General features: G+C 45.4%; 3 protein-coding genes across 3 annotated transcripts; all 3 read left to right on the plus strand.

The window, feature by feature from the left end:
• Positions 1 to 1,007: 1,007 nt before the first annotated feature.
• On the plus strand, positions 1,008 to 10,070 carry LOC126995481 (glutamate receptor ionotropic, kainate glr-3-like). The gene is made up of 13 exons (XM_050855061.1): positions 1,008 to 1,138; positions 1,758 to 1,965; positions 2,495 to 2,656; positions 2,847 to 3,093; positions 3,634 to 3,827; positions 4,650 to 4,757; positions 5,682 to 5,843; positions 6,727 to 6,867; positions 7,178 to 7,332; positions 8,345 to 8,458; positions 8,720 to 8,801; positions 9,424 to 9,528; positions 9,926 to 10,070. The coding sequence occupies exons 2-13, from the start codon at positions 1,780 to 1,782 to the stop codon at positions 10,043 to 10,045; spliced, it is 1,776 nt and encodes a 591-aa protein (XP_050711018.1). The 5' UTR covers positions 1,008 to 1,138; positions 1,758 to 1,779; the 3' UTR covers positions 10,046 to 10,070.
• Positions 10,071 to 11,893: 1,823 nt separating this feature from the next.
• On the plus strand, positions 11,894 to 13,476 carry LOC126995483 (uncharacterized). Its single transcript, XM_050855063.1, has 3 exons — positions 11,894 to 12,070; positions 12,181 to 12,379; positions 12,668 to 13,476. Exons 1-3 carry the CDS (start codon positions 11,895 to 11,897, stop codon positions 12,905 to 12,907), a joined length of 615 nt encoding a protein of 204 aa, XP_050711020.1. The 5' UTR covers position 11,894; the 3' UTR covers positions 12,908 to 13,476.
• Positions 13,477 to 16,075: 2,599 nt separating this feature from the next.
• LOC126995484 (uncharacterized) lies at positions 16,076 to 18,486 on the plus strand. Its single transcript, XM_050855064.1, has 4 exons — positions 16,076 to 17,269; positions 17,716 to 17,797; positions 17,877 to 17,981; positions 18,158 to 18,486. Exons 1-4 carry the CDS (start codon positions 17,166 to 17,168, stop codon positions 18,266 to 18,268), a joined length of 402 nt encoding a protein of 133 aa, XP_050711021.1. The 5' UTR covers positions 16,076 to 17,165; the 3' UTR covers positions 18,269 to 18,486.
• The last annotated feature ends 688 nt before the right edge of the window (positions 18,487 to 19,174 follow it).

The raw sequence follows: 19,174 nt of genomic DNA on the forward strand, positions 1-19,174 counted from the left end.
TGGTTTCGTTTTCCTGTTGCATTTTCTTTGCCCGCCTTTCTTCACTGAACTTTTCCATCTCTCTTCCATCTCTCTAACTCTTTCCTTCAGATGGACTTGGTTTCGTCTTCCTATTGCATTTCCCTTGCTCATCTTGCTTCACTCAACATTTCAATTTTCGATCTTCTTGAGGAGCCACAACTTACGTTTTATTATTACTTCCCTAAATGTGCCCCACCCCTTGTTCCCTCAAATGGCCTCTATCGCAGTGCTCCTCGGTGCCAGCGTTGCCAAATTATCGTACTCATCGCATTTCATTTTCGTAGTTGCTGACCGATAACTATAACAACAAAGAACGAAAAACATCAATATTCAACAGTTTTAGCACTAAATTTGATTTTCTCACGTTACCTGTGTAGGTACGAGAGTTTGAGGCATAAAAATGATAAATACGATATGTGGTTAATACGATAATTTGGCTACGCTGCTCGGTGCCCTCAGTCCCCACGCGTCCATTATGTTCTACTGCTTTTCTAGGTGTCCGCATTCCGGTAGTGAGTCAACTTTAATCATTATTGTACAAAATTGTGCAGCCATTCTTTTTCATATACCTTTACCAGCTCCTACCCGTCAATCACTCTGTTACACTATTCATAACCATACTTGACAATCTCCTTGCATCCCCCTCATTGATTTTCCTGTTTTTCACCGCCTTTTCCTCCCTTGTTCACCTCGAGACTGAGGTATGGGCTATATATTTATCCAGCACACCCATGCCATTGTTTCCCTGTAGCCTACCTATTGATTCTTTCGCTGTTGAACTCCATAACTTTGCATTTTCTTTCGCTAAACTTTAGGTTCCTCGCTTTCCCGTCTGTGAGTGACATCTTTCGATTAAAACACACTAAATAAATGCATTACAGAGATATGATTTAGATATAATTCGTTAAGATCATGGCATCTATTCTTAACAATATGGATGACTAACAGCAAGATCTATGGCCTTGTTATATAGGTTAGCGGCGGTGGTGGTGGCGGCGTGGGTGGCTGGGGTGGACCTCGCCGCGCCAGGACCCAGACGTTTGTACCCGAGCGACGCGAGCCTCGGGGGACAGGGAAAAGACTCGCTGCTGACGGTCATCAAGTACATCATAGAAAAGTAAGATGAGAGAGAGAGAGAGAGAGAGAGAGAGAGAGAGAGAGAGAGAGAGAGAGAGAGAGAGAGAGAGAGAGAGAGAGAGAGAGAGAGAGAGAGAGAGAGAGAGAGAGAGAGAGAGAGAGAGAGAGAGAGTAAAAAAAGTAACGATGTCCATATTTATTAATTTTCTGAAGCATTGCGAAGAGGGGAAAGGCCAGCGAATGGACAAGGAAATTCTTCACCATAGCTACCAGCGTTGCCTCTCTACATTATGCGAGGCTATGATTGTGTTGTGTCGAGGGAAGAGATAGCTCAGTGGTCTCTCCTTCCAAATTGGCGAGTGAAAGAGAAGAGATAGCTCAGTGGTTTCTCCTTCCAGCTTCCTTTTGCAAGTATTAGAGGGAAGAGTGGTTTGATTGTGTTGTGTCCAGGAAAGAGATAGCTCAGTGGTCTCTCCTTCCAACTTGGCGAGTGTAAGAGAAGAGATAGCTCAGTGGTCTCTCCTTCCAACTTGGCGAGTGAAAGAGAAGAGATAGCTCAGTGGTTTCTCCTTCCAGCTTCCTTTGCGAGTATGAGAGGGAAGAGTGGTTTGATTGTGTTGTGTCCAGGGAAGAGATAGCTCAGTGGTTTCTCCTTCCAGCTTCCTCGGCTCGTGTGACATCATGGTGCTGTACGACCAGAGGGGCAGAGCGGCGGATGCAGAGGCCCTCTTACGTGTCGGGCGTCCGGCGGTGGTGGAGGGCCTGCGTGCTGACGAAGGCGGTGACGGCAATGCTCTGAGGCTGCCGGACGAGGCGCAGTTCCCCGGCGCAACTGACTGCCCGGCTTACTTCATATTCTCGGAAAAAGTGAGTGTAGTAATGGGTTTTCCTTCGCGCTGCATTCCTTGATTTCTGGAATGGGAAGATTATTATACTTGGAAATTATTTCGTTTTCCAGAGTCATTTCATGTTCTCAGAGGAAACGTCGTTTTTTCCTCTGCATTGCACAAATTTATTTCTTGAATGAGTAGATTTTTTTTTTTACGGTACACTAGGCAATTCAAGGTTTTATATTTTATGCACGCCCTTTTTTCGTGCATAAGAATTAATTTCACCATTTGGCTGGCTAGTGTCTCGTGTGACCACCCTTTCAACCCGAAATTTTTCAGTTTAATCCAATGTTACTGGATGAAAAATAAAAATTTCATCGTAAAATATGACGAAAGAGACGAATGTAGAACTGTAAAACCTGCAGGTAACTAAGGGTTTAATTTAAGAAGTATACACCACAGCAGGTTGCCACTAGCTTTCAGTTTTACTTTTTTGTGTTTGTCTGTTTGTCTCTCGTGTGTTCTTTACTTTTCCTTTTCTTCCCGTTCTCGATGGTTTCCTTCAGGCCGAGTCGCTCCTCTCGCTGGTGGAGTCCTCGGGGTTCCAGTCACAGCTTCACTACCTGGGACGATTCATCTTCGTGACGGCCCAGGCGGCGGGGGCGGCGCGGCTCATCCTGGACAACCCGGTCATGGCTTGGCGGCCCCACGCCCTTGTCATTAAAGCGGTACGGACTGACTGAACACTTTCTTCCTGCATTTTGTTCGTCTATCAATATATATATATATATATATATATATATATATATATATATATATATATATATATATATATATATATATATATATATATAAAACACAATCATGTCTCAGTCTATATCTGTCTATTTGTCTATCTATCTATCTATCTATCATCAGTCCAGCGGGGTCAGGCAGGGCGTGAACTACGAGGTGTGGAGCCACGAGGTGTTCCGGGAGGACGTGGCGGATAAGGAGCGCGTGCACCTGGTGGAGCGGTGGCGGCGCGGCGAGGCCCAGCGCGGCACCCACCTGTTCCCCGACAAGCTGAGTAACTTCTACGGCAACGAGCTACGGGCGGTGACCTTCGAGCACGCGCCTTCCATAGTGGAGGTGGAGGAGAGCTCTGGCGACCACCACTACGACGGTGTGTCTTGGCGGAGATTAATTTAGAATCCGTTGTCTCAGACGTATCGACGCCTCAGTTCATCTGTTTGAAAAGCCTCTCGTGGAAGTTGATAGATTTCCATGAACTGTTTTGTGATGCTAGTAATAGTTTTACACGACTTCTGCATCTTGAACGTGAAAAACACTCATAGAAACCCGGTTAATCTTCTCTGTGGCCTTGAGAAATAATCGTAATGGGAGCCCGATACGTTTAAGACTATGGACCATTGACAGCCTCCGCTCACAACCAGGCACTCGAGTCATTAATCCATTGATGAGTTATATATTTGGTTATATATTTAGTTGGTGAATAACACACTCACAGGAACTGCCTTGTGTGGGGCGTCAGACCTCTTGTATAAGAACATAGGGAAACTGCAAGAGGCCGGCTTTTTTATATTCTTGTGCATCCTTGTGTATGTGTTTTAAGATGAATCAGATAAGTAAGCTGAAAAGGGACGCTGTATCGATGCCCGCTCCATACACGGCTCATTACAAAGACCTGACACTCACTCCTCAGGGATCGACATTCGGCTGCTGTACATTCTGGCCGATGCGCTCAACTTCCGCCTCAAGATCGTGAACCCTTCGGACGGCGGCAAGTGGGGTTCCGCGCTGGACAACGGCACCTGGACGGGCCTAACCGGGGACCTGACGCAGCATCGGGCACACATGGGCGTCGCCAACCTCTTCATCCACATCCACTACCTAGAGGTGAATGGCGCGGGGACTTATATCCTCCGGCCTTATTAAGTGCCCTTTTCTCCTTTCCGCAGTGCATCCATAGTCTTTTTTACGGTATAGGAAGCAGCTCAAGGGCAAACATAAATGAAACAAGAAAGCCCGCAAACATAAAAGGCTCCTTAAAAAAAGCCCGCAAATAAAAAAAGCCCGTTCTTTATTTTAAGCCCGTATCTCTATTTTAAGTTGTCATCATGCCCACAAAGCATAATGATATAACACAAGAAATTACATGGCAGCTTCCCTGGTTAATAAAACTTTGCCCTTCTTTTATTTCCAGTCTTCAAAAGGCAATGAAGCAGGATCGACACCCTCTTAGTCGCTTCCTGTTTCATCAGTCTCTTTTGGTCCAACTCGCTCCATTTTCCATTCATCCCAATATAATCACGCTAGTACGCATGCCACTCTGTCACGTTTAGTCCCCTGCGTTTTCCATTTCCCTTTATCTAGTCCATCTTGCCCTGTTGTGGCCACTTGTTCCATCACTCACTCAGCTCATCTTGTCTCACTTTGCTCCCCTACACCGTTTCGTCCCTCATTACCTTTCCAGTTTACACGACCTCGTTTATCACCGCGCTCGTTACGTATCCCATTCATCCCGTCCCTTCCCCCTGCGTTTACCAGTTACGTTTCATACAGTCTATCTTGTCCTGTTGTGATCCCCTGTTCCATTCAGGTCACCATGCTTTAGTTTGCTCCTCTGCTCCGTCTCGTCCCACATTCCCCTGCCGCTGCCCCCTTGCTTCGCTCCGTTCTCCTTCACTTGTCCCTGTCCTCTGTCTCCGTTCCCTGCAGGTCGTGGACATGACGGTGCCGTACGACATGGAGTTTGGCTGCTTCATCACGCCGCTGCCCAAGCCTCTGCCGCAGTGGGTCGCCCTCTCGTACCCCTTCAGTCTCCAGGTAATTCAAAAGTGGCACAATTACTGCGCAGAGTTAACTGGAAAGTAGGGCAAGGCTTGTGTCGCGGTGAGGTTATATTATAAAGCGATGCCGAAAGGGAGTCTGGCAGTATGAGGGGAAATGATGAGCTTAATAATGTGTGTTCCAGTGGTTTTTTTTTCTTCGCCATCATCATCATCAGCATCATCATCATCTTCAGTCATTACTAGTCAACTGCAGAACAAGGCCTTTCCCAACGTCCTCCACTTCTCTGTCTGATGATAGTGTGCTCCATCCTGCAACGGCAAACGCTCTAATTTTATCTCTCCAGCTGATCCTCGGCTTATTCTGACTTTTAAAATTTCTTTTTTTATTTATTTATCTATTTTTTTACAACAAAGGAAGCAGCTCAAAGGGCAAAAAAAGGGAAAAAGTAAAATAAGTGTAAAAAAGTGTAAAGAAAGTAAAAAAGTGTAAAAAATGTAAAAAAGTAAAAAAAATGTAAAAAAAGTAAAAAAAGTGTATAAAAAAAGCCTTGGTGTTTGCCATTCGGTTACTTATGTTGTCCATCTGTAACTATTTCTACGCATATAACTTGCCCAGTTCCATTTCTTCGTGTGAATAGCCTTCAAAATACTTTCAACCTTTATCTTTATCTTTATCACGATGTTTGCCTGTTAAGGGTGAGTCACTGAGTTGGAAATAATGCTGGATCCTTTCGTGTCCGCTTTTCAATCTGACCTTCTGACCTTATTTACTCTTTACTTGCCCACTAATTTATTTATATCTATTTATTTATATATTTATCTATGTACTTATTCGTCAGCGATAATGATCGGTGGTACATTTATGAGGTGGTAAAAGCTAGAGAAATCCTACTTTTTTCTTTCTTCGACTCCGTATGGTATGTTCAGGCATGTCTGCAAAGTATTAGCTGTCCTGCAGGTGTGGGTGCTGACGATGGTGTTCCTGGTGGTGGGCACGACGCTGCTCTACCTCGCCTCCCTCGCCGCCCGCGTCATCCTCCAGAACGAGACGTGGGACGGCAGCTTCTCCCGCACCGTCTTCTACGCCGCCGGCATCTTCCTGAGCGTCGGGATGCCTCAGGTGGGTGTACAAGGCGGCCTCGTGACTCTGTTCGACCTTTTACTTCCATATAAGCATACAAATCTACGTAAAATCAAAATAGGAGGAAATGGTTTACATGTTATATTATGTTTCTGAACGGTGGCGTCAATATATACTGATGTAGGTAATAGGCAACGCTTGGTAAGAATAGTTGGTCAATGCTGAATCGTATCAGCACCTCAATATTCGCCTGTTTAAAAAGACCTTCGTAGAAGTTGCTGGGGCTTTCCTTGACTGTTTTGTGATGCTAGTGATAGTTTTACCCGAACTTTACATCATGAACGGGAAAATCACCCCAGAAAACCCAGTTACTCTTCTCTGTGGCCTTGGAAAAATCGCAGCTCGTATCCTTTCATATAGTAAGAGAGACCATTCCTTTCGAAAACCTTCCCATCAAGGGTGTCATAACGTATCTATATCGAACTATATAGCCCTGTATTCTCGGACGGTCTTGCCTCTCACAACCACTATAATTAAAGGCCACAAAGGAAATCAGTCGGGTTATCATGAGTGTTTTTCATATTCATGGTGAAGAAGCATCGTCAAACTATCGCTAGGCTCATAAAACTACCCATCGAGATACTAACATAACCTCTACACAAGCCTTACCAAATATGGGTGTGTAAGTTTATTTTCTCCTCTCATATGGTATATATAGCTAACATATGAGAGGAAGAGATAGGTGTTTGGACTGTGTGGCAGAGCAGAGGGGAGGAAGGGACCCGCGGTAGCCAACGTCACAACGGACTCGCCAGTTTGGTTTCACTGTAACCTATATACCTCACTTCCTTTCCTTTGCCTCTCCTCCCTCTGTTGCGGCCGTGGAGTGAGTCATGAGGTGGTTCGCCTTCCCTTCCCTCAGGTGCCGCGGAGTGACGTGACGCGGAGCTACTTCATCATGTGGGTGTGGTACGGGTTCCTGCTCACCGCTGTCTACCGCTCCTCCCTCACCGCCTTCCTCACCATCCCCCTCTCGCAGGAGCCCATTGACACGCTGCACCAGGTAGGGGCTCACAGACGGAGGGGAAGGGCACTTTTATTACTGAGAGCTGTACTCTATGGACATTATCGCTTCGAAAATACCATCTTCTGTTCTTTTTTTCTCTCTATCTATCTATATATATTTTTATTTAACTAATCTGTCTCCAAGTATGTTAAACAGTCAGAGCTTTCAACAGATCATTTATCAATATAAAAAAAAACAATAACAACTACTAATTTCGTCTGAAAGTCATCCACACATTCCCTCTGTCAACTTCACACTCCCTTTGTCGTCCTCACACTCCTTTTGTCAAGCTTATGCCCATCTGCAGCTGGTATCGTCGTCCCTCCCGGCCTGGGGCGCCACGGGTCTCACCTTCAAGAAGATGCTGCAGGAGAACCCAGACCCGATGGTGCAGCGGCTCGCCCTTCGCTATCTGCCCGTGAGCGGCGCCGAGGAGGGCATTAGGCTGACGGCGGAGCGGAAGTGAGTTGGTTGTCAGACTCAAATCTTATACACTGGGATTTCCTTCAATAGCTGTGTAGATACTTTGGTCCATCTTCTTAAACGTATCGGGCTCCCATCACAAAATAGTTCATAAAAATCCCAGCATCTTCTATACGAGGGACTTTTCCAACAGGCGAACTGAGGTGCCGATACCTTTAAGACGGACTTTTACCTCGAGAGCTTTTGTTCTACTGACTATGAAGACCCACCAGCTATTTACCTCTTAAGTGCCGCCAGGATAAAGAGGTTGAATAGATAACATGCATGATGGTGATATATACGAGTTTTTTTTATTACAGTTGTGCATACGAACTGCCATGTGTTGTCCGACTGTCTCCTTTTACAAACTCCTTCTGCTCTTGACAGGTTGGCCAATCACTTCCCTCAGCTTTCTTGTGTTATTGTCTCTCTTTTCTGTCTCCCCCCGAAATTGTCCTCTCTTTTGGCCACTCTTTACTTTTATCTTTTTTAGGAGCAGCGATTAGCGGACTTTTTTCTACACTTTTTTTTGTTGTTGTTGTTTCCCTTGAGCTGCTTCCTTTCCTGTAAAAAAAAAAGTCCCTGTCCACCGTTGATAGTCTGTAGAATGATTTATTGGAGAAATTCCTCCGATTGTTTCCGCTCCCCCTTACCCCACAGACTGACTTGGCAAACACCCTGTCTTCCGGTACAAAACACTTACGGTCATATTCTTAAACATTTCAGCTCCCAAGCACACATATTTGGCAAGGCTTTAGTAATTGTGGGCATTTCCAGGGGTAGTTGTATGACCCTGGTGGTAGTTTGACCCTTCTTCTGTACCATGAACCTAAGGAAACACTCTTTCGAGCCAGATTAATTTCCCTGTAGGCACTTCAATATATGTGAGAGGCGAAAGCGTCTGCTAATACCGACCTTATAGTATGGAGGAGCGTAAGAGCGTGCCTTTGTGAACTCTGTGACGTCACGTGCGCGGAGCCTGTTCAATCACTGGTTCGTTCCCTCCTCCCAGATACGCCATGATGGAAAACCGGCAGTTCCTCGAGTACATGATCGCCACTAACTACACCAACAAGTACGGCGAGGAGACGCTGCACGTGATGAGGGAGTGTTTCCTTCCTTTCAGGTGAGAGAGAGAGAGAGAGAGAGAGAGAGAGAGAGAGAGAGAGAGAGAGAGAGAGAGAGAGAGAGAGAGAGAGAGAGAGAGAGAGAGAGAGAGTACGGCGAGAGAGACGCTGCACGTGATGAGAGAGAGAGAGAGAGAGAGAGAGAGAGAGAGAGAGAGAGAGAGAGAGAGAGAGAGAGAGACTTTACTAGTATCCTTAACACTCCCTTGTACTATAGTTACCGGCGATACCCTAAACACAAGAGTCCTGTCCTCCTGCAGGATCGGTATGGCCTTGCCCAAGAAGGCTCCCTACAAGCCCAACTTCGACAGGGTGGTGCGCCGCGTCGTGGAGGCCGGCCTGGTGAGGGACGCTCTTGTTGGTTAGGAAAATGTCGCATTGGCTGATGAGGAAAGGCATGCATTGATATCATATCCTTTTCCTCTTACCTTACTCTTTACTTTTTTTTCTTGTTGATCTCAGAAAAAACAGACAGATAGATAGATAGATAGATAGATAGATAGATTGTTAGATATATAGATAGATGGAAGATAGATATAGACAGATAGAGAGAGAGAGGGGATTTATTCAGAAAGACAGACAGACACACCGAAAGATAGCTTGATAGATAGATAGATAGTTAGATATATAGATAGATAGACAGATAGATATAAATAAAAAGAGAGGGGGGATTTATTCAGAAAGACAGAAAGACATAGATAGATAGATAGATAGTTAGATATATACATAGATAGACAGATAGAAATAGGTAGAAAGACAGAGAGGGGGGATTTTTTTTCTCAGGGTTGTGTTCCTGCCCATGCCTACAGACGCGCGCAGCTATATCGCATGCATGCCCCCAACTTCAAGCACTACTATAAAACTCTTCAGGTTAGTATTATCGAAAGATGACAGACAAGTTATTTCACGATTCATTCTCTTCACAAATAAGTCAAATTTCTTTCTCGTGTATGTGTGTTGTCAGGTTCGCAAGTGGTTCAGCGACATTCTGTTCAGCAGCAGGAAGCGAGGGACGGCGGGCGGCGGGGAGGAGAGCCGCAGCGAGGCGCTCACCGTGGACAACCTGCAGGTGTGTGTGTGTGTGTGTGTGTGTGTGAGATGGTCATTAATCAAGTCAAGAAGTCCTAGAGATTACTTTAAACATCCTCCCTGAATCGTCTTCACGGCGTTGTGTAAAAAAAGGGCGTTATGTGGTTCCCGTAGTGTAGCAGTGATTATAAGGACTCGTGAAGGTTAGTGTTGAGGGGCCACATTTCATCAGCTGTCCCCCAAAACGCAGCGTCTTGTTAATCCTTTGTCCTTATCTCAGAGAGCCCCAACAGCATGCACGGATGGGCCGAGGCGTTAGAGAAAGTTTATAGAGTAACCTTGAACCCAATCAAAATAAAAGCGTAAGCGGCAGGCTATAAGTGTTACCTTTACTACTTATATTACTACATTCTCTGCTGTCTGTGGTGCTTCCCAAGGGCGCGTGGCTGCTGCTGGGCGCCGGCTGGAGTGTGTCAGGGGCCGTCATCCTGCTGGAACTGCTTTTTGGTTCGTCCGGCCGCCGCGTCAGTGCCGGCAGCCATACGCCGCAGAAATGAAATTTTCATGCAAACATAAGAACATAAGAACGCAGGAGTCTACAAGAGGCCGGTAGGCCTGTACGAGGCAGCTCCTTTGACTCTAAGCTCCCGTGTATCTAACCCCACCTAATATCGCTGTCCATGAATTTATCTAGTCTATTTTTGAATGTGACAATTGTATTGGCACTCACCACATGACTGCTAAGCCTATTCCACTCATCCACCACCCTGTTAGTAAACCAATTTTTGCCTATGTCCCTGTTGAATCTGAATTTATCCAGTTTAAACCCATTACTTCGTGTCCTACCCGGTTCTCTTACCAACAAAACCTTATGAATGTCTCCCTTATTAAAGCCCTTCATCCATTTATAAACCTCGATCATGTCTCCACGCACCCTTCGCCTTTCTAGAGAATGCAAGTTTAACTGTTTGAGTCTTTCCTCGTATGGCAAGTTTCTCAACCCCTGAATCATCTTAGTCATCCTCCTCTGCACCGATTCTAACATTTTGATATCCATTCTATAGTAAGGTGACCAGAACTGAACCGCATAGTCAAGATGATGTCTAACTAATGCTAAATATAGTTTGAGGAAGACTTCGGGGCTTCTGTTGCTTACGCTCCTTGAAATAAATCCCAGTACCCTATTAGCTCGATTTCTAGCTTGAATGCATTGTGCCCTTGGACGGAGATCAGAGCTCACTAAGACCCCTAAATCCCTCTCGCACCCAGACCTGCTTATGAGAGTGTCATTTAAGCAATAGTTATGTGAGGGGTTGTTCCTACCTACACTCAGAATACTGCACTTCCCTACATTGAACTCCATCTGCCATTTATCCGCCCAGTCATACAATCTGTTGAGTTCACCCTGGAGAATACTAGCGTCCGACATCCGACATTGACAGTGATTTTGTCAGCTCTGTATATTGGCTTAGAATGGTTCAGTCCACTAAGAGCATCGTTGGTGACATGTTTACACAAATGTATTTAAGAAATATCAATAAATAGTCCAACATTTCGACATTTATATCCAATTTCCTTTACATCCCTCGATGGTGAGAGAACACGCAGAGGTACACGACATACCGATGGCGGAGCATGAAGCTGACGGGCGCGGGGAGGCAAACTGAAACGAATATATTATTTCTTTTCTTAAATTTTCTTAAGGGACTGAGGCCTTCTGTATGTACAAGAAACCTTTTTATTCATGAAATAAGTTTAGAATTATACCAAAGGATTCAGACATTCTCCGGCATATCTTTGTATGGTAGTAGGAAAGTATAGTAACTACAGCATGACTTTCATATTTTCAGACAGAATAAGGCAGAATAAGAAGAAGACAAACATTTGTAACATACAATGAATTCAAGCTATATGTTGCCTTACTTCGAGGTCCCAGCCTAAAGGAGTCTCCTTTAAACATAGCATCGGTGCAGGAAATCATGTAACGCATCAAAGGTCTTTGTAACTCCGAAGGGAAAGACCAACCGGAGTGGTTCGGTAGTCATTAAATCAATGGCAAGTACAATACGTCGTGGTAATGTCAGTGCTAAATAAACAAACACTCGAGCAGGCGCATGTTGGACGCCTTTGTACTGCAAATGATTCCTGTGGCAAACATAACGCTCTGGGCGGGAGGCATTCTCGTTGTGTTTATAGGGCGAGCAGGGCAGGAGCGACGGCACGTCCTCCACGAGTACACCTGACGATGAAGGCGCGGCCGGCCCGGTAAGTCGTGGCTGCGCGGCGCTGGGGTACCTTACTAAATAAATGCTGCATCAGAACCGTAAGAAATCATGACTAGAACTAACCATTCTCATAAAAAAACGTTTATACATTCATTTTTTTTTCTTTTCCGCCAGATGGTTTATGTTGTTATTACTGGGCCTTACCTATGAGTGGGGCGGCGCCACGGCGGGCCTTGGAACCAGTGAAGGGCGACGGGTGAGTCAGTTCACCCGACCCGTCAGCAGAATGGTCCTCAGAGGAGCCCGGAACGAGATATCCCGCCAGCTCACTCTCCTGGTGCACTACGTCGTGGAGAAGTGAGTGTCATCATTTGTCGATTAGGTCAGAACTATTGTTTGTTCACATCATCATCCATTATGTTCCTTTAAGCATTTCCTATTAGACTAATCGCAATCCCCTCCAATAGTTTCTTGCAGGAGTGTGATCTGTGGCTGCTACGCTCGCCCAGCGACTACCTGGGTGCCTCGCTTTCTGCTTCCCTCCAGCAGCTTGGGCGACCCTTGAGGCTGGTGGGTCCATATGTCTCCGAGAGAGGCTTGGAACTACCGGAGGCCACTCAAACCCGGGGCAGGGCCTGCTCTGCGTACATTATCTTCGCCAGCAGCGTAAGCATGTCCTTGCTATCGGGGTAAAGGCCGTTCATGCCAGCACATCACAATATTGTCATTACAGGGCAACATGAAAGACAACTCATCGTGCTCTAACATAAGCTTATTTAATGGATGTTTCATAAATCAGGTTATGAAACAGCACATTCGTTTTTTTATATGATTTAGTATATCCTAAATGATCTAAAATTATTTCTTAAAATAATGCGAAACACAATATAGTGACCCATCTCTCACCAAATCGGTTTTTCATATCCCTTGATCTCACTGAACCACTCTCTTCAGGCCGAGTCCCTCCTCTCGCTGGTGGAGTCCTCGGGGTTCCAGTCACAGCTTCACTACCTGGGCCGCTTCATCTTCGTGACGAGGGATGGGGCGGGGGCGGCGCGGCTCATCCTCGGCAACCCGGTCATGGCTTGGCGGCCCCACGCCCTTCTCATTAAGGAGTATCAAGGGGTCGGCGTTTCATTATTCAAACTAATAACCGATGATGTGAAGTGCCAGACGTTAATTTCCTGCAGATAGTTCAGTTTTGTCTCTCCTTGTTAGCTCAGTTGTAAACAATATATTTCCTAGAGTAAGAAAATTGTTGGCATTTTAAGCTGAGATAGATGCAGAGTCGCGTCTATCGTAATATTCTATCTTCACAGTTATGTAAATGCTTTTGTGGAGTGTTATAAGAAAATAGCTTGATTTTTCCTTTAAATTGAATTAATAAAATAACGTTTGACTGAATATCATTTTTGCTCTGCCTCTGCGTCACGTTCATGTGGAAACATGACATTCCAATCCACAGATTTCGGTAATTTCTGAAGAAATTCCTTGATCCGGCAGGTGAGTGGCGTGAGCTACGACATCTGGAGCCACGAAGTGTTCCGCGAGGACGTGGCGGAGCGCGTGCGCCTGGTGGAGCGGTGGCGGCAGGGGGCGGCGCAGCGCGGTGCCCACCTGTTCCCCGACAAACTCCGAGACTTCCACGGCAGCGAGCTGCGGGCGCTCACCTTCCATTACCCGCCCTCGATCGTGCAGCTCAAGGCTGAAGGGGAAGAACATCGATTCGACGGTATGCAGTGGATTATAACATATTACCCGAATTAAAAATAGATAGATATATATATATATATATATATATATATATATATATATATATATATATATATATATATATATATATATATATATATATATATATATATATATATATATATATATATATATATATATATATATATATATATATATATATATATATATATATATATATATATTGAAAATAGATAGGTCGATAGATAGATAAAAAGACAGACAGTCACACAGACAAAGACAGACAGACAGACAGACAGGTAATGGATGGGAGGAGGTCTGAGGCGGGACGGGTCATGCAGGTGTGGAGATCCGGCTGATGGCGACGCTGGCTGAGGCTCTTAACTTCCGGCTGCGTCTCGCCATCCCCTCCGACGGCCGCCTGTGGTACGGCATCTTCGACGACCTGCAGCTCCACCTGGCCCACCTAGGCGCTGCTAACTTCTTCGTCACCACCAGCGCTCTCCAGGTATACCGTTTCGCCCTTCTCTTTGGTTTGACAGATGTTTCCTCCTGACTTCTTCCTCTACTCTAAAAAAAAATACAACCCCTTTCTAATGCCCCCTTTCCTGAGTAACTTTTTTTTTTTAGGTTAACAAGCTAGACCAAAGGCAAAATAAAATGCAAACTCCCCAAAGAATGCAGGAACCCCCTCCCCCTAAAAAATGAAAGCTTAGTCTAGTTTAGTTCATGAGGCAGATTTGTCTTTCCTCTGTAAGGACTCGAATCGTCTCCAACATTTCTTTTCCCCCCTCCAGATGCTAACTATACGTATACAGAAGCCTTACCCACCCCCTTCAGTATAAAGTATGCATTTTGGGACTTGTTAACGTGATTCTTCTTGCAACATGAACCCATACACGCAAAGGACCACCAAACCATGAAGGGAAAAATAATATCCGGGTTAGGTTAGGCCATGCATGTAGCGATCCAGCAGTGACGAGTAGGCTACAGGAGATGAAGAGGCGTGAGAAGGCAGTGTAGGTAATGGCAATAACTCCATAATTCATTGTATCTCAAAGTTTTCTTACTGTGACTGAGTTTTAATTGAAGCAAAGTTACCCCTACGACAAATCTGCAAACCTGTTGAAAGAAAAAAAAGTAAGAGCTGTGCGCATGCCTCCTGTTAGCTCTTTTGATTTGGAGAGCCCTGACGTTTTGTGTGTTGGTGTGTGGTGGTGGTGGTGGTACAGGTGGTGGACATGACGGTGCAGCATGACGAAGAGCCCGGCTGCTTCATCACGCCCCTGCCCGCGCCTCTGCCCCGCCTCGTCGCCCTCGTCTACCCCTTCGCCGTGGAGGTACTACTACTGCATGTATGACCCAGGCCCCATGCAGGCACTTGTTTTGAATTGTTGATCATTCTTTTCTTTTTTTTTCTTTTTTTTTTCCTTTTCGTTTTTATTTTTCTCTTATTGTTTTTCCGCTACTGCAACTACTAAATTTTCTTCTTTTCTCTTTGTTACTGTTCTTGTTTTGTTCTTGCTCTTCTTGTTCTTGCTGTTTTTCTTCTTTTTCTTCTTTTGTTTTTCCTATTTTAAAATTATTACTACTACTACAATTACTTTTTCTTCTTCGTTTACTTCTTGTTCTTGTACTCTTTGTCCTTCTTGTTCTTGTTCTTCTTCTGTTCATCATCATCATCATCCTCTTCTTCCTTTTTTCCTCCTCCTTCTTCTCCTCCTGCTACTGCTCAAGGTTTGGTTATATAGTCCATTTAATCAGTTTCCAGTTATTTTTTATCATTTCATTAAAACAGTGATATGTGTGTGTGTGTGTGTGTGTGTGTGTGTGTGTGTGTGTGTGTGTGTGTGTGTGTGTGTGTGTGTGTGTGTGTTGCAGGTGTGGGTGGTGACCGTGGCCTCGCTGGTGGTGGGCACGCTACTGTTCTTCGTCCTCTCCTGGGTCACGCACCGTCTGCTGGAACCCTCCCTCCGGCCCCTCACCCTCACCGACGCTCTCCTCGACGGCGTGAGCGTGTTCCTCGGCTTTGGGATAACGCAGGTGAGTCGCAAACGAGGCCTATGTACTTAACTGAGTCTTCCTAGCACCTCGATTTTCACGGCCACCTCAAACACAGCTGTAAAAAAAGTTAGAAGCGACCAGACGAGGATGCGAGGTTTTGGAGCAGCGTGATTCATGGGGCGACTCGTCTTGTCTTCTCTCAGGTGCCGCGGAGTGACGTGACGCGGAGTTTCTTCATCATGTGGATATGGTACGGGTTTCTCCTCACCGCTGTCTACCGCTCCTCCCTCACCGCCTTCCTCACCATCCCCCTCTCACAGGCACCCATCGACACGCTGCACCAGGTATATGGGCGAAGGGCATGGCATTACCTTGAAACACCCGAGGAGAGGGACGTGCAGTATCGTTGACAGCGCACTTCCTTTCAAACAGTCGGAATATTACTTCACCCCCGCGACTTGACAAATGGTCCGTGTCAGTGTAATCAGAAATACCAAAGGGAACACTTTTGGCCGCTCATTACTTTTGTCTTTGTGGGAACAGCGATCAGCGGGCATTTTTTTTATACCTTTTTTTGTTGCCCTTGAGCTGTTTCTTTAGCTGTAAAAAAAACAACAACCTCATATTCACAGTCTTTCATGCGCGACCTCTGTTATATTCCATCTTACTTATTTTCTGTGAACGGGAATCTTGTTTGTATTTAAGGAGCCAACTCTGAATTCAATAGCCGACAAATGACTTAAATATTTCGTAGTCCAAGTTAGTGCTGCGTCAACCCAAGAGGAAATGACAACCGCATTGCTTTGCTCGCCCTGTTTATGTGTTAATATACTAATGCATCGTATCATATAACGAGAAAAACATATCAACACGACACGGATGCAGTAACATAGCTGATCTCTCATTGTCTGGTGGTGGGGTGCCGTCCTGCAGCTGGAGGAGTCAGACATCCCTGAGGTGGGCTCCGTGGGCACCAACTTCCTGACGCAGCTGGAGGCGAGCAACGACCCAGTGGTGCGGCGTCTCTCGGGCCGGTACCGCGCCGTTGACACCCCGGAGGAAGGCCTAGCGCTCACCGCCAGCAGGAAGTGTGCAGTAGTAGTAGTAGTAGTAGTGGTAGTAGTAGTAGGAGCAGAAGTATATAGTTGTTGTTCTTTACTTTTCTTATTTTCTTCCCTCACTATACACGCAAACTAAAAAGAACAAAATGAAGCACCAAAACAGAGAAAACAGTACCGGTAAGTGATGAAAAATGTGCATGCAGACGTAACAAAGTCATCTTCACTTTATAAAACAACAATGCTTTAGACTTCCCTCGATACCAAGCCACATAAATTAAAAAAAAAAAACCCTGCCCCTCTTTCACTTTCTGCACGGCCTTTTTTTTAGTGCACCCTGATACTCACGGTGATAAGCCTCATATCTGCCGCTTTCTTAATCTCGATCTCCACTCCCAGTTCCCAGTTTGCTATTGCTCCATAGTCTGCTTCAGGATTCGTCAAGCTTTCTTACTGCGACCCAGTTTATTTTTAAGCATTTCTCTCACGACTGATTTTTACTTCTCTTGACAATTTTAAGAGCTGTGTACAATCTGCCGTCTGGAATTTATTGATCTATTTGCAAAGGAGTAACAACCCAAAGAATAGTCTATCGCGACACATACAAGGTCACAGGTCTCACCATGATGAACCACGGCGTGCTCATGACATGAATATGGTCCTTCAGGTACGCCCTGATGGAGAACCGCCACTTCCTGGAACACGTCATCGCCGCCAACTTCACCAACAGGCTGGGCGAGGAGACGCTGCACGTGATGCGGGAGTGCTTCCTCGCCTTCAGGTAACGTTAGGAAGTCTCCTGGTGATGTTTTCAGATTTTCATCTAATGTGTAGTGGATGCGTGTTATATAATAGTAATGAAGGCCACACAAAGGTGGGATTACCAAAACTATTCACGTAGGTAACTGAAGAATATAGTGTATTATAGTAGCTACATTTCTTACTGTTTAATCGCCTTTCCAAAAGTGGGTTTGGTTTGGTGTTTGCCTTGCAACCAAGAGGTTGTGAGATCGATTCCGGAGCCCGGTGACTTCTCGGTAGTGCTTTCTTGTGACCCAAGCTGAGCTGAATGGCCTTAGCTATCTAGCTTGGGAGGATTAAATAATCACCTTTTTAAACTTCCAAATAAGTGACAACTAACGAACGCACGAATAAACCAATTGCACAGAACTGAGTAACAATATCCTCCAGATGCCGACTTGTCGCCTCTTTTCTTTCTCCCCTCAGGATAGCTCTCGTGATGCCCAAGAACGCTCCCTACAAGCCCAACTTTGACGCCGTGGTGGTGCGGGCGGTGGAGGCCGGCCTGGTGAGCTTCCAGAATGGGTCTTGATTGTGTGTGTGTGTGTGTGTGTGTGTGTGTGTGTGTGACTTCCGTCTGTCTGTAGGTGAAGTACTGGAACGAGGACATGCTGCGGAGGAGCCGTTGCATGGGCCAGGAGGAGCCGCAGGACGACAGCGACGAGCGGCAGTTCACCGTCAGCGACTTGGAGGTGGGGAGACGTTCTCTTACCTTCATCTTCATAATCTTCTTCATCTTAGTTATATTTTGAAGGTCAAGTGAGTTTAACACACTATATGTAGAGCCTATAGGAGAGGGAGTGTTATAAGGAACCTCTGTCGATCGTATTTTGCTGTCTGTCTTCTTTTCTATCACCTCGCTGTGCAGGGCGCGTGGGTCATCCTGGGCCTGGGTGTCATGTCCGCCTTCGTCGCCTTCCTCGCGGAGCTCGCCACTCGCCACCTGCACCCACCTGTCCTGTGTCAGTTTGGGTTCTGAAGACTCACGGTAGCTCTCTTGTCGCCGCTTAGTTTCTTCAGGAGCCCAGAAACGGATCTTCATCGCCCTCTGTCGCGTAACGAAAGTGGTGGAAAATAGTTTGGCTGTTATCCGTCTGTCTATTTATCTGTCTGTCTGTCTGTTTACCTGCTTGTCTGTTACCAAAATATATGAAAATGGATTTACATATTGTCCCCAAGTATACATGAGAACATCCAGAGGTGAATTTCTCAACCTGATCAAATTTTGGAAATATTCGATAAAAACTGACTGACTGATGGCGGATTGACTATAAAAGCTGACTTGACAACTCGGGGGACGCCTGTGATTAGAAGGCAGGTGATGAAGCTGGGCCTCCACTCATATGGTCATGCCCCGTTATCCGGAAGGGGTTTTCTTCGTCCCGGGGAATGGTCCTGCGGCTCCTGCCCCTCTGTGATAAAGTCTGATAAAAATGACTGGATGAACATTCAACATAAAATTTTAGACTAAACGGTAAGTGCTATTTGTTTGGATAGAAGACAATTTTAAGGACGTTGCTGCCATGGAAATTTTACACGCTGCGCTGCGAATATTTTGTTCACTGGCCTGTTTTGAAGGTTTTAAATTAGTATTATTTTTTTGTCTCAGCCAGAGAATAAGACAGGTAGATAGTCGTGTGTAGAATGTAGATCGAGGGGAGAAAAAAGGGGGAAATGGATAAGGTGGAAAAAATTCAATATCTGGCCCACTTTCCGGTTTGTTTGTGGTTTTGTACACGTTAAATTATAAAAGGTTAGCCATGTCAGCAGTAAACAAGGGATAGAAAGATTTGAGTTCGCTGTCTTGTACCTTAAAGATAATGTGATTGGGTATGTTAATGAAGAGAAGATGAGAAGATTATAAAGAAAAGAAGAAGAGAAAGAG

The sequence above is a fragment of the Eriocheir sinensis genome, chromosome 8 (assembly GCF_024679095.1).
Source record: "Eriocheir sinensis breed Jianghai 21 chromosome 8, ASM2467909v1, whole genome shotgun sequence".
Classification (NCBI taxonomy): domain Eukaryota; kingdom Metazoa; phylum Arthropoda; class Malacostraca; order Decapoda; family Varunidae; genus Eriocheir; species Eriocheir sinensis.